At 44.8% G+C, this 17,538-nt stretch overlaps 1 protein-coding gene across 1 annotated transcript in view; it reads left to right on the forward strand.

The window, feature by feature from the left end:
• Positions 1-17,538, forward strand: part of BAIAP2L1 (BAR/IMD domain containing adaptor protein 2 like 1) — a 211,338-nt gene that overhangs the window by 186,285 nt on the left and 7,515 nt on the right. Inside the window, exons 12-13 of the mRNA XM_089682739.1 lie at positions 1,440-1,626; positions 13,242-13,294. Coding sequence (XP_089538865.1) covers positions 1,440-1,626; positions 13,242-13,294 — 240 coding nt within the window. The remainder of the gene's footprint in view (positions 1-1,439; positions 1,627-13,241; positions 13,295-17,538) is intronic.

Raw genomic sequence — 17,538 nt, forward strand, 5'->3', positions numbered from 1 at the left:
AAAAAAGTTTAAAAAAAAATCAAATTTCTTTGTAAATTTGGGCCAAAATGTATTCTGCTACATATCAAAAAAAAATTAAAATCCCAATAATTCTATATTGGTTTACATGAAAGTTATAGCGTCTACAAATGGCAGTATATATACTGGAATTTTTTTTTTTGTTTTATATTACCGTAGTAATGGCAGTGACCATTTACTTTTATAGGGGGACTGCGGCGGGCATTCTGGCACTAGGTGGAAACTGACTAACTGCCACTGACATCCCCAGTGACACTAATACAGTGATCACTGCTAATAAAAAGCACTGACACTGTACTAATGACACTGGGCAGGAAGGGGTTAACATCTGTGTAAACTGTGTGCTGTATGTGTTTTACATTGTGTGCTGTTTTACTTGGTTGACATCCTGCTTTGTATCTGTCTGCTGTGCAGAGAAATATAAAGCAGTATGTCCCTGCCAGGGGTGGACTGACCATTTGGAAACTCGGGTACTGCCCGAGGGCCCAGGATCAGTAGGGGGCCCCATGAGATGCCCCTGGTACCTTTTTCGTAGGCTTTTTTGAGTTTGGGCAAGGACACGGGCTCCATGATCCCCTATTGCCCGGGGGCCCCATGAATTGTCCGCCCCTGGTCTCTGCTGATAGGAGAGAGACCTGTGGTGCTTACACACAGGTCTCTCCCCTGTCAGCTTTGCTGACTATCACTGAGTGCTGGCCAGGAATTGCCAGCCAGGACCCAGCGATTGACATCCCCAGCCACCAATAGTGGCGCGGATAGGGCGGCACGTGCACACCCCCTATGCAGAAATGCAAATCACATGATATATATGTGATTTTGCACAGTCGTGCTGCCCTGTAGCCGTACTATAGAGTGGATGGTAAGTGGTTTATTAACCCATAGCAACTAATCAATATGTATGTTTCTGTCATCACAGTTCAACATTATGATATCAGTTTGGTTGGTATGGGATTTACACACTTTACAGATCTTCACTGCTATTTTCATTGCTTTATAGCTTATCCATACATACACATAATGACCTTGATGTGTTTCAATGTTTATCAACTACTGCAAGATATTGTAGGCTTAGTGACTGAACACAAACAGTCTATGCATTATAATTGTACACCCAGCCATGTTTTACACAACCACAAACATTATGCTAGGCAGCAAATGTGTATATGGGTGTGATATTCAGACAAGCTTTGATGCCACACCTAAAACATGCCTCCCTGCAGGCTATGTCATGTTGTCAGAGGTCTGCGACTGTTTTGTATGGAAGAACAAGCAGCTGGCACACTGGTGTTATGATGACTTTGCGACTCTGGTGCTGCTTTATGCAAGGTATTAAACACAAACAATAGTATGTGGGATACCAAATTCCCACATCGCGGTGAGTTACTATTTTTCTAATAATCATTCTCTGTTCTCTTCTCTAGCATGAATCCCAGTCCCGTCCCAGTGAGAAGTCTCAGCTCAGCCAATCTTGTTGAGAAGAATAGCATGGTTCTTCCTGAACCAGACTACTTAGACTCCTCTTCACTGAGCAGCTCAAGTGACCGTGAAGCTTCCTTCACTCCATCTTTTGCCAAAGAAACTGCTTCAATCTCTAGTAATGATTCTCCTGTAAGTATTTAGGACAGGTTCAAGTTCAGCTCTCACTATAAGCAATTTTATACAGCAAATACAATTGATGAGAAATCTGCTTTTTATGCAGTGCAGGCAAATCTACACCGTAAGAAGGTCCACTTGGATTAACTTAATTTGAATTGCAATTCCATGACCCCTTGCAGGCAGACTCAATGAGAGATTCTGGATGGGCTTGCAGTCTGTTGCAGTATTCCGCATTCTATGACTGCTGATTTGTTGCATTGGGTTCAGTATTTTGCACAGACATTACATGTAGCACACTTTAACCACTTACCTACCGGGCACTTATACCCCCTTTCTGCCCAGGCCAATTTTCAGCTTTCAGCACTGTTGCAGTTTGAATGACAATTGCACGGTCATGCAACATTGTACCCATATGAAATTTTTATCATTTTTTTCACGCAAATAGAGCTTTCTTTTGGTGGTATTTACTCGCCGCTGGGTGTTTTGTTTTTTGTGCGATAAACAAAAAAAGCAAAAAATTTGAAAAAAAATGTTTTACTTTGCTTCTATTATAAAATTTTGCAAACAGGTAATTTTTCTCCTTCACTGATGTGCGTTGATGAGGCTGCACTGATAGGCAGCACTGATGGGCACTGATAGGCAGTACTAATGGGCACTGATAGGCAGCACTGATGGGCAACGGTGGGTGGCACTGGTAGGTGGCACTGCTGGGCACCGATCATCTGGGCACCAATCATCCGTGCCCTGATGATCGGTGCTGATCCAATCCTCTGACAATTGCCAGTTATTGCCAGTATTTTCATCACGCTTTGACAGCATGAGGAAAGTGCGGCCAATAACCGGCAACGGCATTTACCAGTGATCTGCTGGACACTTTTACCACATCACGTCATCAGCTGTGTCCGTAGGACACAGCAATCATGGAGATCGCCGAGGGCACGTTCTGGGAGAACGTCATGACGCCCTCTCAGGACAGCTACAGCGCGGTTGGCAAGTGGTTTTAAAAAAAAAAAATTTAGCATAAGAAGTCTTTCTGAGAATCCTTTTAAGAAAAAAAAACTGCTGCAAGCATGCAATTCAAGCACCTAGGGGTGTATCAGATTTATACCCTAATTTTACAGCTTGCTTTAAGGCCACTCTGACAGGCAAAGCTTTGACGTTGTCCAAGTTTGCACACCTAACCCACCGTGGGTTACCTGCTGGGAAATGAGTGTGTCTCAAAGATAGGGGAATCTTTAATTGGGTACTGGGCAGCTGCAGCTTCTATTCTAGCTCTTGAATAAGCATAGATGAGAGTGCCGGAGAGACACAGTGTTCCTCTATGAAAAGCATTAGGAAGGCCTAATATTTGAAGCACCAGTTCACAAAAGGGACATAGATGTGAAAAGACTGCAGAGAAGAGCAGGTTGATTAATGGGAAATAAAATCATCCATTAAGGGCAAAGTAACAGGTTTTGATAGGGCACCCTCCACCCACTGATACTTGCCTTTCCTGCACTCCCCCACCTCCCTTAGTAAACACCTGGCACTCCCAGGTATGGAGGCATGACACCTTCTCCCTTTCCTCTCTGGTTGCAGTGCTCAGACTTGAGTAGCCAGTTGCCAGGCCTGAACACTGTGGGGAGGGGAAAAGGCCATTAACCCTGTGTAAGCTCTGATATGGAGCTTACATACGTTTTAGCCTCTAATCAGTGGGTGGGGTTTGTTCTTTCAAGAGAACCAGTTACTTTGTTCATTCCCTTTAATATAGAAATGGCCAGGATACTGCTTGGCATCATTCAGTATGGAAACATGTAAAGGTATTCCTGTTCTTTCATTACCATGAGTAAGAGTTGCCATCTCGGAATTTGCCAGCAACAACGCTAGAAGGAAAAATGTGTGATTCAACCATTCGGGTATTGCAGTGTTGGCTGCCTAAAGAGGTCAAAGTGACAGCAAGCTATTGAGAAATACTCATTGAGAGTGTCTGCCATAAACTTTGAAACTGTATGTTTTGTAACATTGCCACGCGTTAGGTTTCAGTCTGTGACACAACAGTGCATTGTATTCTTGATGAGTGCATTGCTGATGATGAGATGGAATGTTGTCTTTTGGTGTACTTTGGCGCATAATTTCTGGTTATTTTCCATATCTAACACAGCAGAGTGTGCACAGTGGGTATTATACCATTTATTGAAAGACAATTCGCAACTCACATTGAGGTGGAAATAAAATGCATAACATCAGTCAGGTGGGAGTCTCAACTGAATGCAAGGTAAAATAAAAACAAGTAAAAAATTGTGTTGCACTACCCCTTTAGGAATTATTATAGTGCTATTCAAACTAGTACATCAATAACAGTCTTGTTCCAAACCTCAACAAACAACATACATTAGTTATAAAGTGTCAAAAATGTACAGTTGTGCTCAAAAGTTTGCATACCCTGGCAGAAATTGTTATATTTTGGCATTGATATTGAAAATATGACTGATCAGGCCAAAAAATGCTTTTATTGAAGGATGATGATCATATGAAGCCATTTATTATCAAATAGTTGTTTGGCTTCTTTTTAAATTATACTGATAACCAAAATCACCCAAATGACCATGATCAAAAGTTTACATCCCCTGGAATGTTTGGCCTTGGTACAGACACACAAGGTGACACACAAGGGTTAAATTGCCAATTAGAGGTTAATGTCCCACATCTGTGGCTTTTTAAATTGCAGTTAGTATCAGTGTATAAACAGTCAATGAGTTTGTTGGCTCTTACGTGGAAGCACTGACTAGGCTAGATACTGAGCCATGGGGATCAGAAAAGAACTGTCAAAAGTCCTGCGTAACAAGGTAATGGAATTTTATAAAGATGGAAAAGGACATAAAAAGATGTCCAAAGCCTTGAATATGCCAGTCAGTACTGTTAAATCACCTATTAAGAAGTGGAAAGTTCGGGGATCTCTTGATACCAAGCCAAGGGCATGTAGACCAAAAAAGATTGCAGCCATAACTGCCAGAAGAATTGTTCGGGATACAAAGGGAAACCCGTAGGTAACCACATGAAAAATACAGGCTGCTCTGGAAAAAGATAGTGTGGTTGTTTTAAAGGAGCACAATATGATGACACTTGAACAAAAATGAGCTGCATGGTCGAGGTGCCAGAAAGAAACCGCTAATTTTTGTTCAAGTATCACCGTATTGTACTCCTTAAAAACAACCACACCATCTTTTTCCAGAGCAGCCTTTATTTCTTTTGAGGTTGCCTGTGGGTTTTTCTTTGAATCCCAGACAATTCTTCTGTCAGTTGTAGCTGCAATCTTTCTTGGTCTACCTGACCTTGGCTTGGTATACACACTTGTCCTGTCATCCCCCTCTATACAGTGCCTTGAAAAAGTATTCAAACCTCTTGAAATTTTTCACATTTTGTCATGTTACAACCAAAAACGTAAATGTATTTTATAGGGATTTTATGTGATAGACCAACACAAAATGATAAATGGTTTTCAACATTTTTTTACAAATATCTGAAAAGTGTGGCGTTAGAATGGAACCCAGGGCTCTCAGTGACACCCCGGTCTTTTGTGCTGGGAGCGTGCCATGCAGCGCGCTTTCAACAGAATGACAGGTACGTAAACTAGCATCCCCATGGAAAAAAGCCCAATTCTGTGAGGCCGCTAATTTCCGTGCGATCGGTGTCAAGGGGCGTAAGCTTCTCCACAACTTTATCCCTGACTTGTCTGGTGTGTTCCTTGGCCTTCATGATGCTGTTCATTCACTAATGTTCTCTAACAAACCTCTGAGAGCTTCACAGAACAGCTGTATTTATAATGCGATTAAATTGCACACAGGTGGACTATGTTTACTAATTAGGTGACTTCTAAAGGCAATTGGTTCCACTAGATTTTAGTTAGGGGTGAATACAAATACACGCCACACTTTTCAGATATGTATTTGTAAGAAATTTTGAGAGCCATTTATAATTTTTCTTCCACTTCACAATTATGTGCCACTTTGTGTTGGTCTATCACATAAAATCCCAATAAAATACATTTACGTTTTTGGTTGTTACATGACAAAATGTGGAAAATTTCAAGCGGTGTGAATATTTTTTCAAGGCACTGTATATGCCCCAGGTCTGGTCCTCCCCCCTATATACACCCAAGGTATAAACCTCCCCTCTGTATACACCCCAGGTCTGGTCCTCCCCGTGTGTGTGTGTGTGTGTGTGTGTACAGTTTTCCACAGATGTGAGTACAACCCTCACATTTGTATAAATATTTTATTCTATCTTTTTATGTGACAACACTGAAGAAATGACACTTTGCTACAATGTAAAGTAGTGAGTGTACAGCTTGTATAACAGTGTAAATTTGCTGTCCCCTAAAAATAACTCAACGCACCGCCATTAATGTCTAAACCGCTGGCAACAAAAGGGAGTACACCCCTAAGTGACAATGTCCAAATTGGACCCATTAGCCATTTTCCCTCCCCGGTGTCATGTGACTCGTTAGTGTTACAAGGTCTCAGGTGTGAATGGGGAGCAGGTGTGTTAAATTTGGTGTTGTCGCTCTCACTCTCTCATACTGGTCACTGGAAGTTCAACATGGCACCTCATGGCAAAGAACTCTGAGGATCTGAAAAAAAAGAATTGTTGCTCTACATAAAGATGGCCTAGGCTATAAGAAGATTGCCGAAACCCTGAAACTGAGCTTTAGCACGGGGGCCAAGACCATAAAGCGGTTTAACAGGACAGGTTCCCTGGAAGCAGGCACTGGAGAGAGGCAATAAATCTCACCATTAAAGAGTGAAGAATTCACATACAAACATAGAGGATGCCCCCAAAAATTCTATAAATATGGGTGATCTTCCACTGAATTTTCCTTTACCTCTACTGAATCCTGAGGAAAACAGGGAAATAATGTACATTTATGTTTAGCCTTTGTTCTTTATATATCGCTGTATGGTTCATTAGTAGCATACTTGATTATGCAAGCTGTGTATCAAAAGGAAACTGTAAACTTTTTACTTTTACTCCTATAAGATCACATTTGATTTTGTGAATATGGAAGTCATCTGATTACTTTTATTTCAGTATCATTTGATTAAAAAAAAATTGATGTGGTATTTATCTCGAGTAATCAATTCACTAAAAAACTTGCTTTATTTACCAAATGCATTAAATATTATGTGATATTTAAAACTCTTAAATTTTGCATTTAGTTTTGGCGGGGTTTTTTGCAAATTTTTATTTGCAGGCTATCTCTGCAACATAGGGCACACAGCAATATTGTGAAACTATGAGAACATTCTAGTGTGTGTTCATTCACAAAATGATCTCCCTCTGATGAAATGTTACAATTTATTTCCATTAATGAGCTCAGGGCAGAACATTTCTACCCTGATACATTGTATACTTTTAACTTCTTGGCCAGTGCAGAGTTTCTCTCATTGTTTTTGATCGCTACTAACCCACCAGGGATAGCACGGCCACCATCCCACCAGGGATCCCCTGCCCTCCACCCCACCTGGGACTACCAGCCACCTCCCACTGCGTTTCGGACACTGCTTCGCCATCCCTGACCAGCACCCCCTCACCCACCCCGACCCTTCCTGCACCCCGCTCACCCCAACATGCCGCCCGCGCTCCTCCTCCTTGTCCTCCTCTCCTCCATCCCTAAAACCGCCTTCCTCTACCCACCCACCCCCGCTAAGCAGCTCTATATCGCCCCCTCACTTCTCCCCTCTCCCCACTATGGCACCCACCACCTCCTCCTGCTACTCCACTTCCCGGTGATCCACTTGCCACCACTTTCAGACCCAAGCGCTCCTACACCTCCCGTTCCCACGCCACCTTCCTCACCCTCCTCCTTCTCATATCAGCTGGGGACATCTCCCCAAACCCTGGCCCCTCACCACCTCACACCCCCCCTAGAGCCCCCCCTGCTCACGCCAGCCGACGCGACCCCCTCAACCTCATACATGTACCCCTCCTCCCCATATCTATCCCCCCTCTCTCGGTTGCACTCCTGAATGCCCGTTCGGTTTGCAATAAGCTTACCGCCATCCATGACCTCTTCATCTCCCGCTCCCTCAACCTCCTAGCAGTCACCGAAACCTGGGTACAAGCCACTGACTCCACTTCCCCTGCGGCACTCACCCATGGAGGTCTCATCTGGACCCATTCACCAAGACTGAGCGATCGCAGAGGTGGTGGTGTCGGCTTGCTCCTATCACCGCTTAGCACCTTCCAGGTCCTCCCTAACCCACCCTCTCTTTCCTTCCCCTCCTTTGAGGCGCACTGCATCCGACTCTTCTCACCCACCCCCCTAAGGATCGCAGTGATCTACAGGCCTGCCGGATCCATAGCCCGCTTCCTGGATGACTTCGCCGCCTGGCTCCCCTTCTTCCTCTCCTCTGAGCTACCGACCATCATCCTCGGGGACTTCAACATCCCCATCAACGACAACACCCCGGCTACTTCCCAATTCCTCCACCTAACCTCCTCCTTCGCGCTCACACAGCACACTCAATCCTCCACCCACTTCGGAGGGAACACCCTGGACCTTGTCTTCTCCCACCTCTGTACCCTCAACCAGTTCTCGAACACCCCCTTCCCTCTCTCCGACCACCACCTCCTCACCTTCTCCATCTCCCCTTCCCCCAACTCCCCCCAACTCCCCCCCTCAAAAACGCCAAACCATCACCAGCCGCAACCTCCGCAACCTGAACCCGGCCCCCCTCCACTCTGCCGCCGACTGCCTACACGACAGCATCCTCCCACTGTCATGTCCTGACATAGCCACCACCTTGTACAATGACTCACTGTCAGCTGCCCTAGACTCTCTGGCACCCCTAACCACACGCATCATCAAACCCAGACCGCTTCAACCCTGGCAGACCGACAGCACTAAACGCCTCAAACGTCGCAGTCGTGCACTGGAGAGACTGTGGCGCAAAACCAGGTCTCCTCATACTTTCTCCCTCTACAAATCTGCATTTCTTATCTACACCTCCTCCCTCCACGCCGCCAAGCAGGCCTACTTTGTTAACCTAATAAACACCCTCTCCTCCTGCCCCCGCCGACTCCACTCAGTACCTCTCTCACCGCCCACGAGATTGCCACCCATTTCCACAACAAGATTGACGCTATCCGTAAGGACATCGTCAACTTGCAATCTACCTCCCCGCCTAGCCTCCTCGCCCCCGTCACCCCTTCATCTCCCCCCTCCTCTGCCCTCACAACCGCACTGCCCCCCTCCTCTCCCAATGCCCCGCCCACCATAACCCCCCCCCCCGCACTGCACTCCCTCAGCCCTGTCACTACTGAGGAAGTCGCCAAAGTCCTCTCAAAAGCCCGCCTCACTACCTGCCCCCTGGACCCTATCCCCTCTCAACTCCTCCGGTCACCCCCCTCTTCCCTCATCCGCTCCCTCACCCACATCTTCAATCTCTCCCTCTCTACTGGCGTATTCCCCTCCCCCCTAAAGCACGCGCATATCACCCCCATCCTCAAAAAGCCCTCCCTGGATCCCGCGGACCCCAACAACCTCAGACCCATCTCCCTGCTGCCACTCACCTCCAAGCTCCTTGAACGCATAGTCTACGATCGCCTAAGCGCCCACCTTACAGACAATAACCTCCTTGACCCTCTACAGTCCGGCTTCCGTCCCCTACACTCCACTGAAACTGCCCTCCTCAAAATCACTAACGACCTACTCAACGCCAAAGCCAAGGGCGACTACTCTGTCCTCCTTCTCCTGGACCTCTCTGCGGCCTTCGACACAGTTGACCACCCCCTCCTCCTTAATAAACTACTCTCCCTTGGCATTGGAGATACTGCTCTCTCTTGGTTCTCATCCTACCTATCCCGACGCTCCTTCAGTGTCACCTACAATGGTGCCACCTCCCCCTCCCTCCCCCTCTCTGTTGGGGTCCCCCAAGGCTCTGTCCTTGGACCCCTTCTATTCTCCATCTACACCTTCTCCCTGGGCAAACTCATACAATCTCACGGCTTCAACTATCACCTCTATGCTGACGACACCCAAATCTACCTCTCCACCCCTCACCTCACCCCCACTATCTCCGCCCACATCACTCACCTCCTAAATGACATCTCAGACTGGATGTCGCTACATTTCCTCAAGCTCAACCTCTCCAAAACCGAGCTCCTCATCTTTCCCCCTGCCAACACCCCCCCCCCCCCCATCCTATCCATCATCGCCAACAACTACACTATCACTCCCGCCCCGCAAGCCAAAGTCCTTGGCGTCATTCTTGACGCGAACCTCTCCCTCCAACCGCATGTCAAATCACTCACAAACACATGCAGGCTCCATCTTCGCAATATTGCCAAGATACGCTCCTTCCTCACCCCAGACACCACCAAACTTCTAGTACACTCTCTCATCATCTCACGCCTTGACTACTGCAACTCCCTCCTCACTGGCCTACCCAAGTGCAGGCTCTCCCCGCTCCAGACCATCCTGAACTCAGCTGCCAGACTCATCCACCTTACCACCCGCTCCACCTCTGCCACCCCCCTCTGCCTCTCCCTCCACTGGCTCCCGATTGCCCAACGCATCAAATTTAAACTCCTAACCCTGACCTACAAAGCCGTTCACAACACTGCCCCTGACTACCTCACCAACCTGATCACCAAGTACCACCCTACCCGTACCCTTCGCTCCTCACAGGACCTCCTTCTATCCTGCTCCCTGGTCTCCTCCTCCCATGCACGACTGCAGGACTTCTCCAGGTCCTCCCCCATCCTCTGGAACTCGCTGCCCCAATCCATCAGACTGTCGCCTTCCCTATTCACATTCAGGCGCTCCCTCAAAACCCATCTCTTCAGGGAAGCCTACCCCACCCTCACCTAACGGCCATCCTCCCTCATTCCTCCCACCACTTGATCCCCCTCAGCCACTTCCTACTGTACCTTTACCCCCTCCCTCCTAGATTGTAAGCTCGTAAGAGTAGGGCCCTCTTACCCCTCGTACGTTGTTTGTTGTTGTTGTACTGTGCCATGTATTGTCCCCCCTATTGTACAGCGCTGAGCAAACCCTTTGGCGCTATATAAACTCGTAGTAATAATAATAATAATAATACATTTGCTAAATACCGCCAGCAAACACCAGGTGATAACGAATGTGCGTGTCTTTTTGTGAATTGACTTTAATTAATTTTATGTTTTATTGCAGTATTTATCTCGCTGTTTTAACAAACGTGTGCTGTATTTACCTTACATTCAATATTTTGTTTGTCTTCACTCTTCCTACCACTCCATCCCCCACAGCTATCTCCTCCTGTGCCACCATCCCCTCCCTCCTAGATTGTAAGCTCGAAAGAGCAGGGCCCTCAATCCCCTCATGTTTTGCATTGTATTGGTATTGTTCTGTCACATGTTTTGTCCCCCTTTGTAGACCTGCTTAGGTATAAAATTTGAAAGAGCCCTCATCACTTTGCCTGTTCAGGGTTTTTTTAAGGGCCTCTCCTGTCTGTTATACTCACATTACTAGCGTTTCTGCACCTCTCCTGCCTTCACTGCTGTAGGATGGAAAACACTTCTGGGTATGGGAAAAGCATGAGACATCCTCCCATTGACAGTGAGAATACATTACTACTCCCCTTACCCACCAACACAGAATACACATTGAATTCCAGTGACAACTGTCACAGTGTCAGGAGCGGCACTGGATTGCATGTAATGTGACTTTAAAGCAGAACTCGACAAATCCCGGGCACAAGGTCACCATGGCCTGGCACCTGGGCTGTTGTCAGCGCCAGTGGCGTAGCATAGGGGAGCACAGGCAGGTGCAGCACATTGCCGGGCAGCCTGCAGGTGTCACTGCCATGTGTGTGAGGCTGGGGGTAGGGAGGAGCGGCACTGTGAGGGCGGGTTAAAGGAGGAGAGTGGTGGGAATGTGAAGGCTGGGTTTGAGATGTGGGATTGTACATTAGTAGGAGGGGCATGCCAGAGGAGGTGTGACAGGAAGTGTCCCTTGTGCGGCTCTCGGGGACACCTGCTGCTCTGGGGAGACTCTCAGCCTTACCTCGGAGCAGAAACTGACAGCTCAGCAATGGCTCCAAGCTGGAGAAGGTGATGCCCCAGGCACTCTGGTTCCCACCCTGAATGGGCTCAGTAAGGTCTGGGCAGCCCATGAGCCAGCTATATTCATGACAGCCAGTGGGGCCACCTATCTGTGCCCCATTAGTGCATCCACATCAGTGCAGCCTCATCAGTGGCCCCATCAGGGCAGCCTCATTGGTGCCACCTTATAACCACACATCAGTGAATTAAAATTACTTATTTGAAGAGAGTTTTTTTTTTTTTTACATTGTCAGTCTTTTCTTTGTGTATTTAGTAACACATAGAAACCTCAGTGGTGATTAAAGTCTATTAAAAGAAACCTCTGTCTAAAAAGAAAAAAAAAAATACAGATTTAATTTGGGTACAGTGTTTGATGATTGCGCAATTGTCCTTTAAAGTGTGACAGCGCTGAAAGTTTATAATTGGCCTGGGCAGGAAGGGGGGGGGGAGTAACCAGTAGGGAAGTGGTTAAGAAATAAGAAAAAGGTTAATTCAAAGCAAATATGTCAAGCCCTGCTTTAAAGTGTTACTAAACCCAGGACCCTGCATCCACTATATCTGGTCTCCCACAGTACACACAACATGGAAGTGCAATTATTTTCATAAATATAAACTGCTAAAATACCTTTTCTCAGCAGTCAGAGCAATATCATGACTTCTATCAGTGTCCAGCAGAGCACTGGTGAAAGCTTGTAGGAGGAGTTTTCATTCTGCTCTAGGAGGATGCAGAACCCCTAAGCCCTGTCTTAACAGTGCTGATTGGCCCTCTGCTGATCACATGCACTCTCCCAAGAAAAAAAAAAACCTTTCTAGCAATACACACCAAACTGAGCATGTGCAGAGTGACTCCACTAGATATGTCTCATCAGGGGATAAGAAGGGGACACTGGAAGAAGGGGAGGATCAGAGAAGTCAGAATCAAACAGCTTTTTTACACAATACAGAGGATTAACCCCTTAGGCTTTACAATGAGTATAACAAGCGTGCTTTACTGCATATACAGACTGATTTTACTGTTGTGGGTGTAGTAACACTAACTAGGAAAGGCTGCAATGGGCAAATTGATGGTGAATTTATGGAGAAAGAGTGGTGCTAAATAGGTTCTGTTTGTACCTCACCTCAATGGATAGGATCCCAGCTATAGTATTTATTGGTAGTCTAGTTTGCATCTGGGTTCTGTAAAGTTTTAGGATTCAATAGATGCATATAACACATAGGGATCTATGTAGATATTTTTTCACACAGCTTTCACCAATGATTCACAATTTTTCAACTAAATCCGTGTACAAACGTGGACATCTTAGGTAAAACATTTATAAATGGACCGTTCTTCTATTGTTAGTCTTCTCTACAACTGCTTTTATAGTTGCTGCTTCTGATATGTTGTGAACAACTTGTGGCATCTTGCTGCCATCTAGTGGCTATTCCCTGACTAGTGAAAACAATTTTCATTGTTATAGGTGAAAACCTACATTTGGTCATTTTACAAATTGTCTATACACAGCATAAAAATAAAAAAAAAAACTTGTTTAACACATGGAATTTTTTTTTCTTGCTTTTTCCAGAAACCAGCACAGAAACCAACACCCAATGGGGTTATGAAACATCCATACCTAAGGTATACATTTTTGTTCTTTGCTTTAAAAAGTGGTACAGTGGTCAGCTATGGCAGCTTCGACATCTGAAAGTGCCAGTTACCTGGCTGTCATGTCAGTACATTGAATTAAGTACTCTTAGAGTTAGACACATATCTAGTATGCAGATCAGAGGTTCTGACTTCCCACTGACCTAGCTTGTTGCAGAATTGTTTTCAGTCAGTGACTCAATTATTAGAAGAAAGAGAGAGAGCCAAACAAAGATTTGATGGAGTGTCAAATATTTCTAGATCCACTTCATCATAGGAAAGTGCCAACATGTCAGACACCCCTTCAACTATGGTATGGTCAAACACAAAGCATAATAAAATGCACCAAGAATAGTATCTATACCATAAAATGATATATATCAACTAAAAAATTGTAAATATTCTTCCAAAACAGCAACTAATATTTATATATTATAATATTCTAAAATCAAAAATGTCTATGTGCTGTGTCATGAAAAATGCGTAAAAAGTAAATGACATTGAGAGAAGCTCTGGCCTGTTATGAAGAGGCCAGTGATGGCCTTCTGTAAGTTTGTGTGTGACTGTGTACAATGTGACGTATAAAATAATTTTGTACAGTGCTAAAAAAAATGCACATGATAAAGTTCACCTATCTTTCAGAATCCAGCATGCTGCAAGTGAAAAGTGACATAATAAAAAAGTGACATAAAAGTTCATTTATCTTCAAAAACGTATGCACTTTTATACAAAATCTTCTGTCTGTAACAAGGTGAACACCTCCAACACTACTCTCATACTGCTGCTCACAATACATTGTTTTGCAAGAGGCGGTTCTCATCTGGCATTTGTTTAATAGCCTTGATCCCTAGAGAAATGGATGTATTCTTTTTGATCTGTATGATATGCTGGCTAACAATTTTTTTTTTTTTTTTTTTATGTGAGCATGTGAATTTATCTTCTGATGAAAAAAATGTTATATGGCGAGCACTAGATGTGGCTTTTTATTGTTTTGGGTGGACATTTAAATTGTAATTGAGCAGACTTTGCAGAAACGTGGATAAGAGTTTGAGCAACATACCTTGTTAACATGGAGGGTGGAAGCATGGAGTGATTTCTGGTTTGTGTCTTGATGCCGTTTTGACATCTTATAATTTGGAGGTCAAATCTAAGGTGAGCAGAATCACATACACGGGCGTGGTGGTGTTGGACATGGTGTTCACCTTCTAACAAACAGAAGATTTGGTATAAAAGTGCACAAGTGTTTGAAGATAAATGAACTTTTATGTCACCTTTTTATTATTTGTCACTTTTCACTTGTAACACATAAGGATTCTGGAAGATAGAAAGTGGACTATTTATGTGTAATGGTTAAGGACACAATTTTTTTTTTTTAAAGGAATACACAGGATTGTTTGATACATCATATTGTTTACCTGTGGGTGATGCACAGATGTGTGCTGGCTTGCTATTCATATTAATGGACACAATTGCATGGACACAATTACATTTTTATGTTTGTGCACAGGTTCTCCTAGGCCAGTCTGGTGCAATGAAAATTGCACTTTTTTTTCTCTTGCTGTATTTTGTGGAGCAGTCAAGGCTGAGTTCAGTCTAAGGAGTTATCAGAGCATTCAATTCCAGTGGTAGAGGATCCTTTGTCCTAGCTACAAACCGGGATAATTTGCTGTACCCAGAGGCCTGGATGTCCACATCTGGAGTACCTGTTTCCCCATTGAGATTGAAGTATTGGGATGAAGGACCCATTCCCCTTGGCCCAGACAGTGATGGCAATTGTCCACTCCTGGGATGTAGACAGCAGCCAGGGCTGGACATTGCTTCTCTGTCCATGGGATAATCAGACTTCTAGTAAAGTTACCTGATATCCCCTTGGTGGTTGATATAGGTCACAGCCATTAAACTGTTTGATTGTACCCTGATCAGACACCGAAGAATGGGGATTCAGTTATTTTTGAGTAAGCTTTATCATTGAGTTCCAGAATGTTGATAGGGAGTTGGGTGACCATGTGACCTTTAACTCTGAGAAACTGGAACACTCCTCCCCAGCCTTCATGTCTGGTGTCTGTTCTTCCCCTCCATGGGTATGGTAGAAACAAGACTTCTGTCTTGTCAAGGCTGAATTGGAAATCCACCAAGCAAGGGAGTTCCTTGCTTGGCTATAGAAGTCCATAAGGTCAAGAGAAGGAGCGTGTTTGATCCAGGTTAAGATATTGCATTGGAAGGCCTTGAATAGAATTAAGAGAAGGGTACTGCCTTGAATAGAATTAAGAGAAGGGTACTGCCTTGAATGAGGCTACAATGAGTCCCAAACCTCTCAGAGATAATCTCAGCAAGAGATGTCTCTGTGATCTAAAGATCCAAGCATATGATCTTGGAGAATTTTGTTTTCTCGAAGAAAAAAAAAAAACTCTTTGGCCTGGACTCAGAATTAGGCCAGAATTAGATCCCTCTATTCTAATTAAAGAGAAGGATGGAGAGCAGATTTTTGAAAGTTGATCACCCAACTGAGAGCCTAACGTATCCACGTACTCCTTTGGGAGTTTATGGATAGTTGAAAGGGAAATGAGTTCTTCAGAAGAAGGTTGTGTGGGTACCATGTTACCCGAATGCCCTGAGTTCTTAAGAGGGCAAAAAGTGTAAAAGTACCTTTTGTGAATACAGTGCAGTGGATTACCAAAATGGCAGTGCAACAAACTGGAAGTGTTTTTCTCCTACTGTAAAATACTGATAAGATGAGCAAATATAAATATGTAGATAAGCATCTTGGATGTCCACTGATGCTAAGTATTCTCCTTGTCTCCCAGAGGCAATAACCAACCTTGTGGATTCCATGGAAAAATGTAGAATGTGAAGCTACTTGCTTGGGCATTTTAGTTCCAAGATGGTACAATAGAATCATTTGAACCTGTCCTCCAGAGGAACTAGAATGACCACTCCCTGGGACAAGAGATTGTTTAGGGCGGCCTGCATATCTGACTGTCCCTGAGGAGATTTTGGTTGGTTTGAAAGAGGTAAACTAAGAGGGAGTAGAGATTTTGCACCCCTTTGACAGCACCGATTGAACCCACAGGTCTGGGACTTAGAGAAAGGCAAACTGTAACAGATGTCTCCCCACTCTTAGGAATGAGGGGGCCCTTCATTGTGAAGAAGGTTTTGGGTGGATTTGGTAGGTTTTGTGTTCAAGTCTTGTTGCGAAAGGAAGGACTGAGTTTTTGGCTATGAAGTTGAAGCTTGAGAAGAGCAATGGAACATTGCTTTTTGAGGAGGCAGTAGCCCCTATGTTTAGGAAACTTTCATTTGTGGTAGAAGTATTTTTCCTCCTGTGTCACCTTTGAGCGATTTGTCTAGTGTCCTACCAAATTGGCCTCCTTTAAAGTACATACATGTGAGGTGACATTTGCAAGCAGCTTTAGTTGTCTAGGTGTAAGTTTCTGCACATATGGATAGAAATGAGAGCCATTCTGGATATCTGTGTAATGACTTTTTCTAAGGTATCGACACAAAGAGGAAGACCAGTATTTGCAAGTTCTCTGCCAAGGTTCAATTCTGGGGGATAGGATCCTGTTGGTTGTTCATTGCCCTAGTCTAGCAATGGGCAAACTATGGCCCGCGGGCCGTATACGGCCCGGCGGACCTTTTAATCCGGCCCGCGGAGCGTGATACATTGGCTGTCAGGATGTGTAGGCGGGGCAGCCTGACGAACGTGAGGGGAGCTAGGCTCCTCTCACAGTCCGCCCTGAAGACCGGAACAGCGCGGGATACATTGGCTGTCAGGATGTGTGTAGGCGGGGCAGCGTGACGAATGTGAGGGGAGCTAGGCTCCTCTCACAGTCCGCCCTGAAGACCGGAACGGCGCGGGAACACGGCGAGAGGAACGCGCGGAGCAAAGGTAAGTGAATTGACACAGGGGGGACTTAGCTTACTACTTGGGGGGGAATAGTACTATGGGGGATGAAATAATATGGGGAATGAATTACTATATGGGGAATGAATTACTATATGGGGGATGAATTACTATATGGGGGATGAATTACTATATGGTGGATGAATTACTATATGGGGGATGAATTACTATATGGGGGATGAATTACTATGGGGGATGAATTACTATATGGGGGATGAATTACTATATGGGGGATGAATTACTATATGGGGGATGAATTACTATATGGGGGATTAATTACTATGCTTACTATGGGGGAATATTACTATACTTACTATGGATGACACATACACAT

Source organism: Staurois parvus, unplaced genomic scaffold (genome assembly GCF_062004578.1).
Source record: "Staurois parvus isolate SC_StPar_1 unplaced genomic scaffold, SC_StPar_1.0 ptg000297l, whole genome shotgun sequence".
In the NCBI taxonomy this organism is placed as follows: domain Eukaryota; kingdom Metazoa; phylum Chordata; class Amphibia; order Anura; family Ranidae; genus Staurois; species Staurois parvus.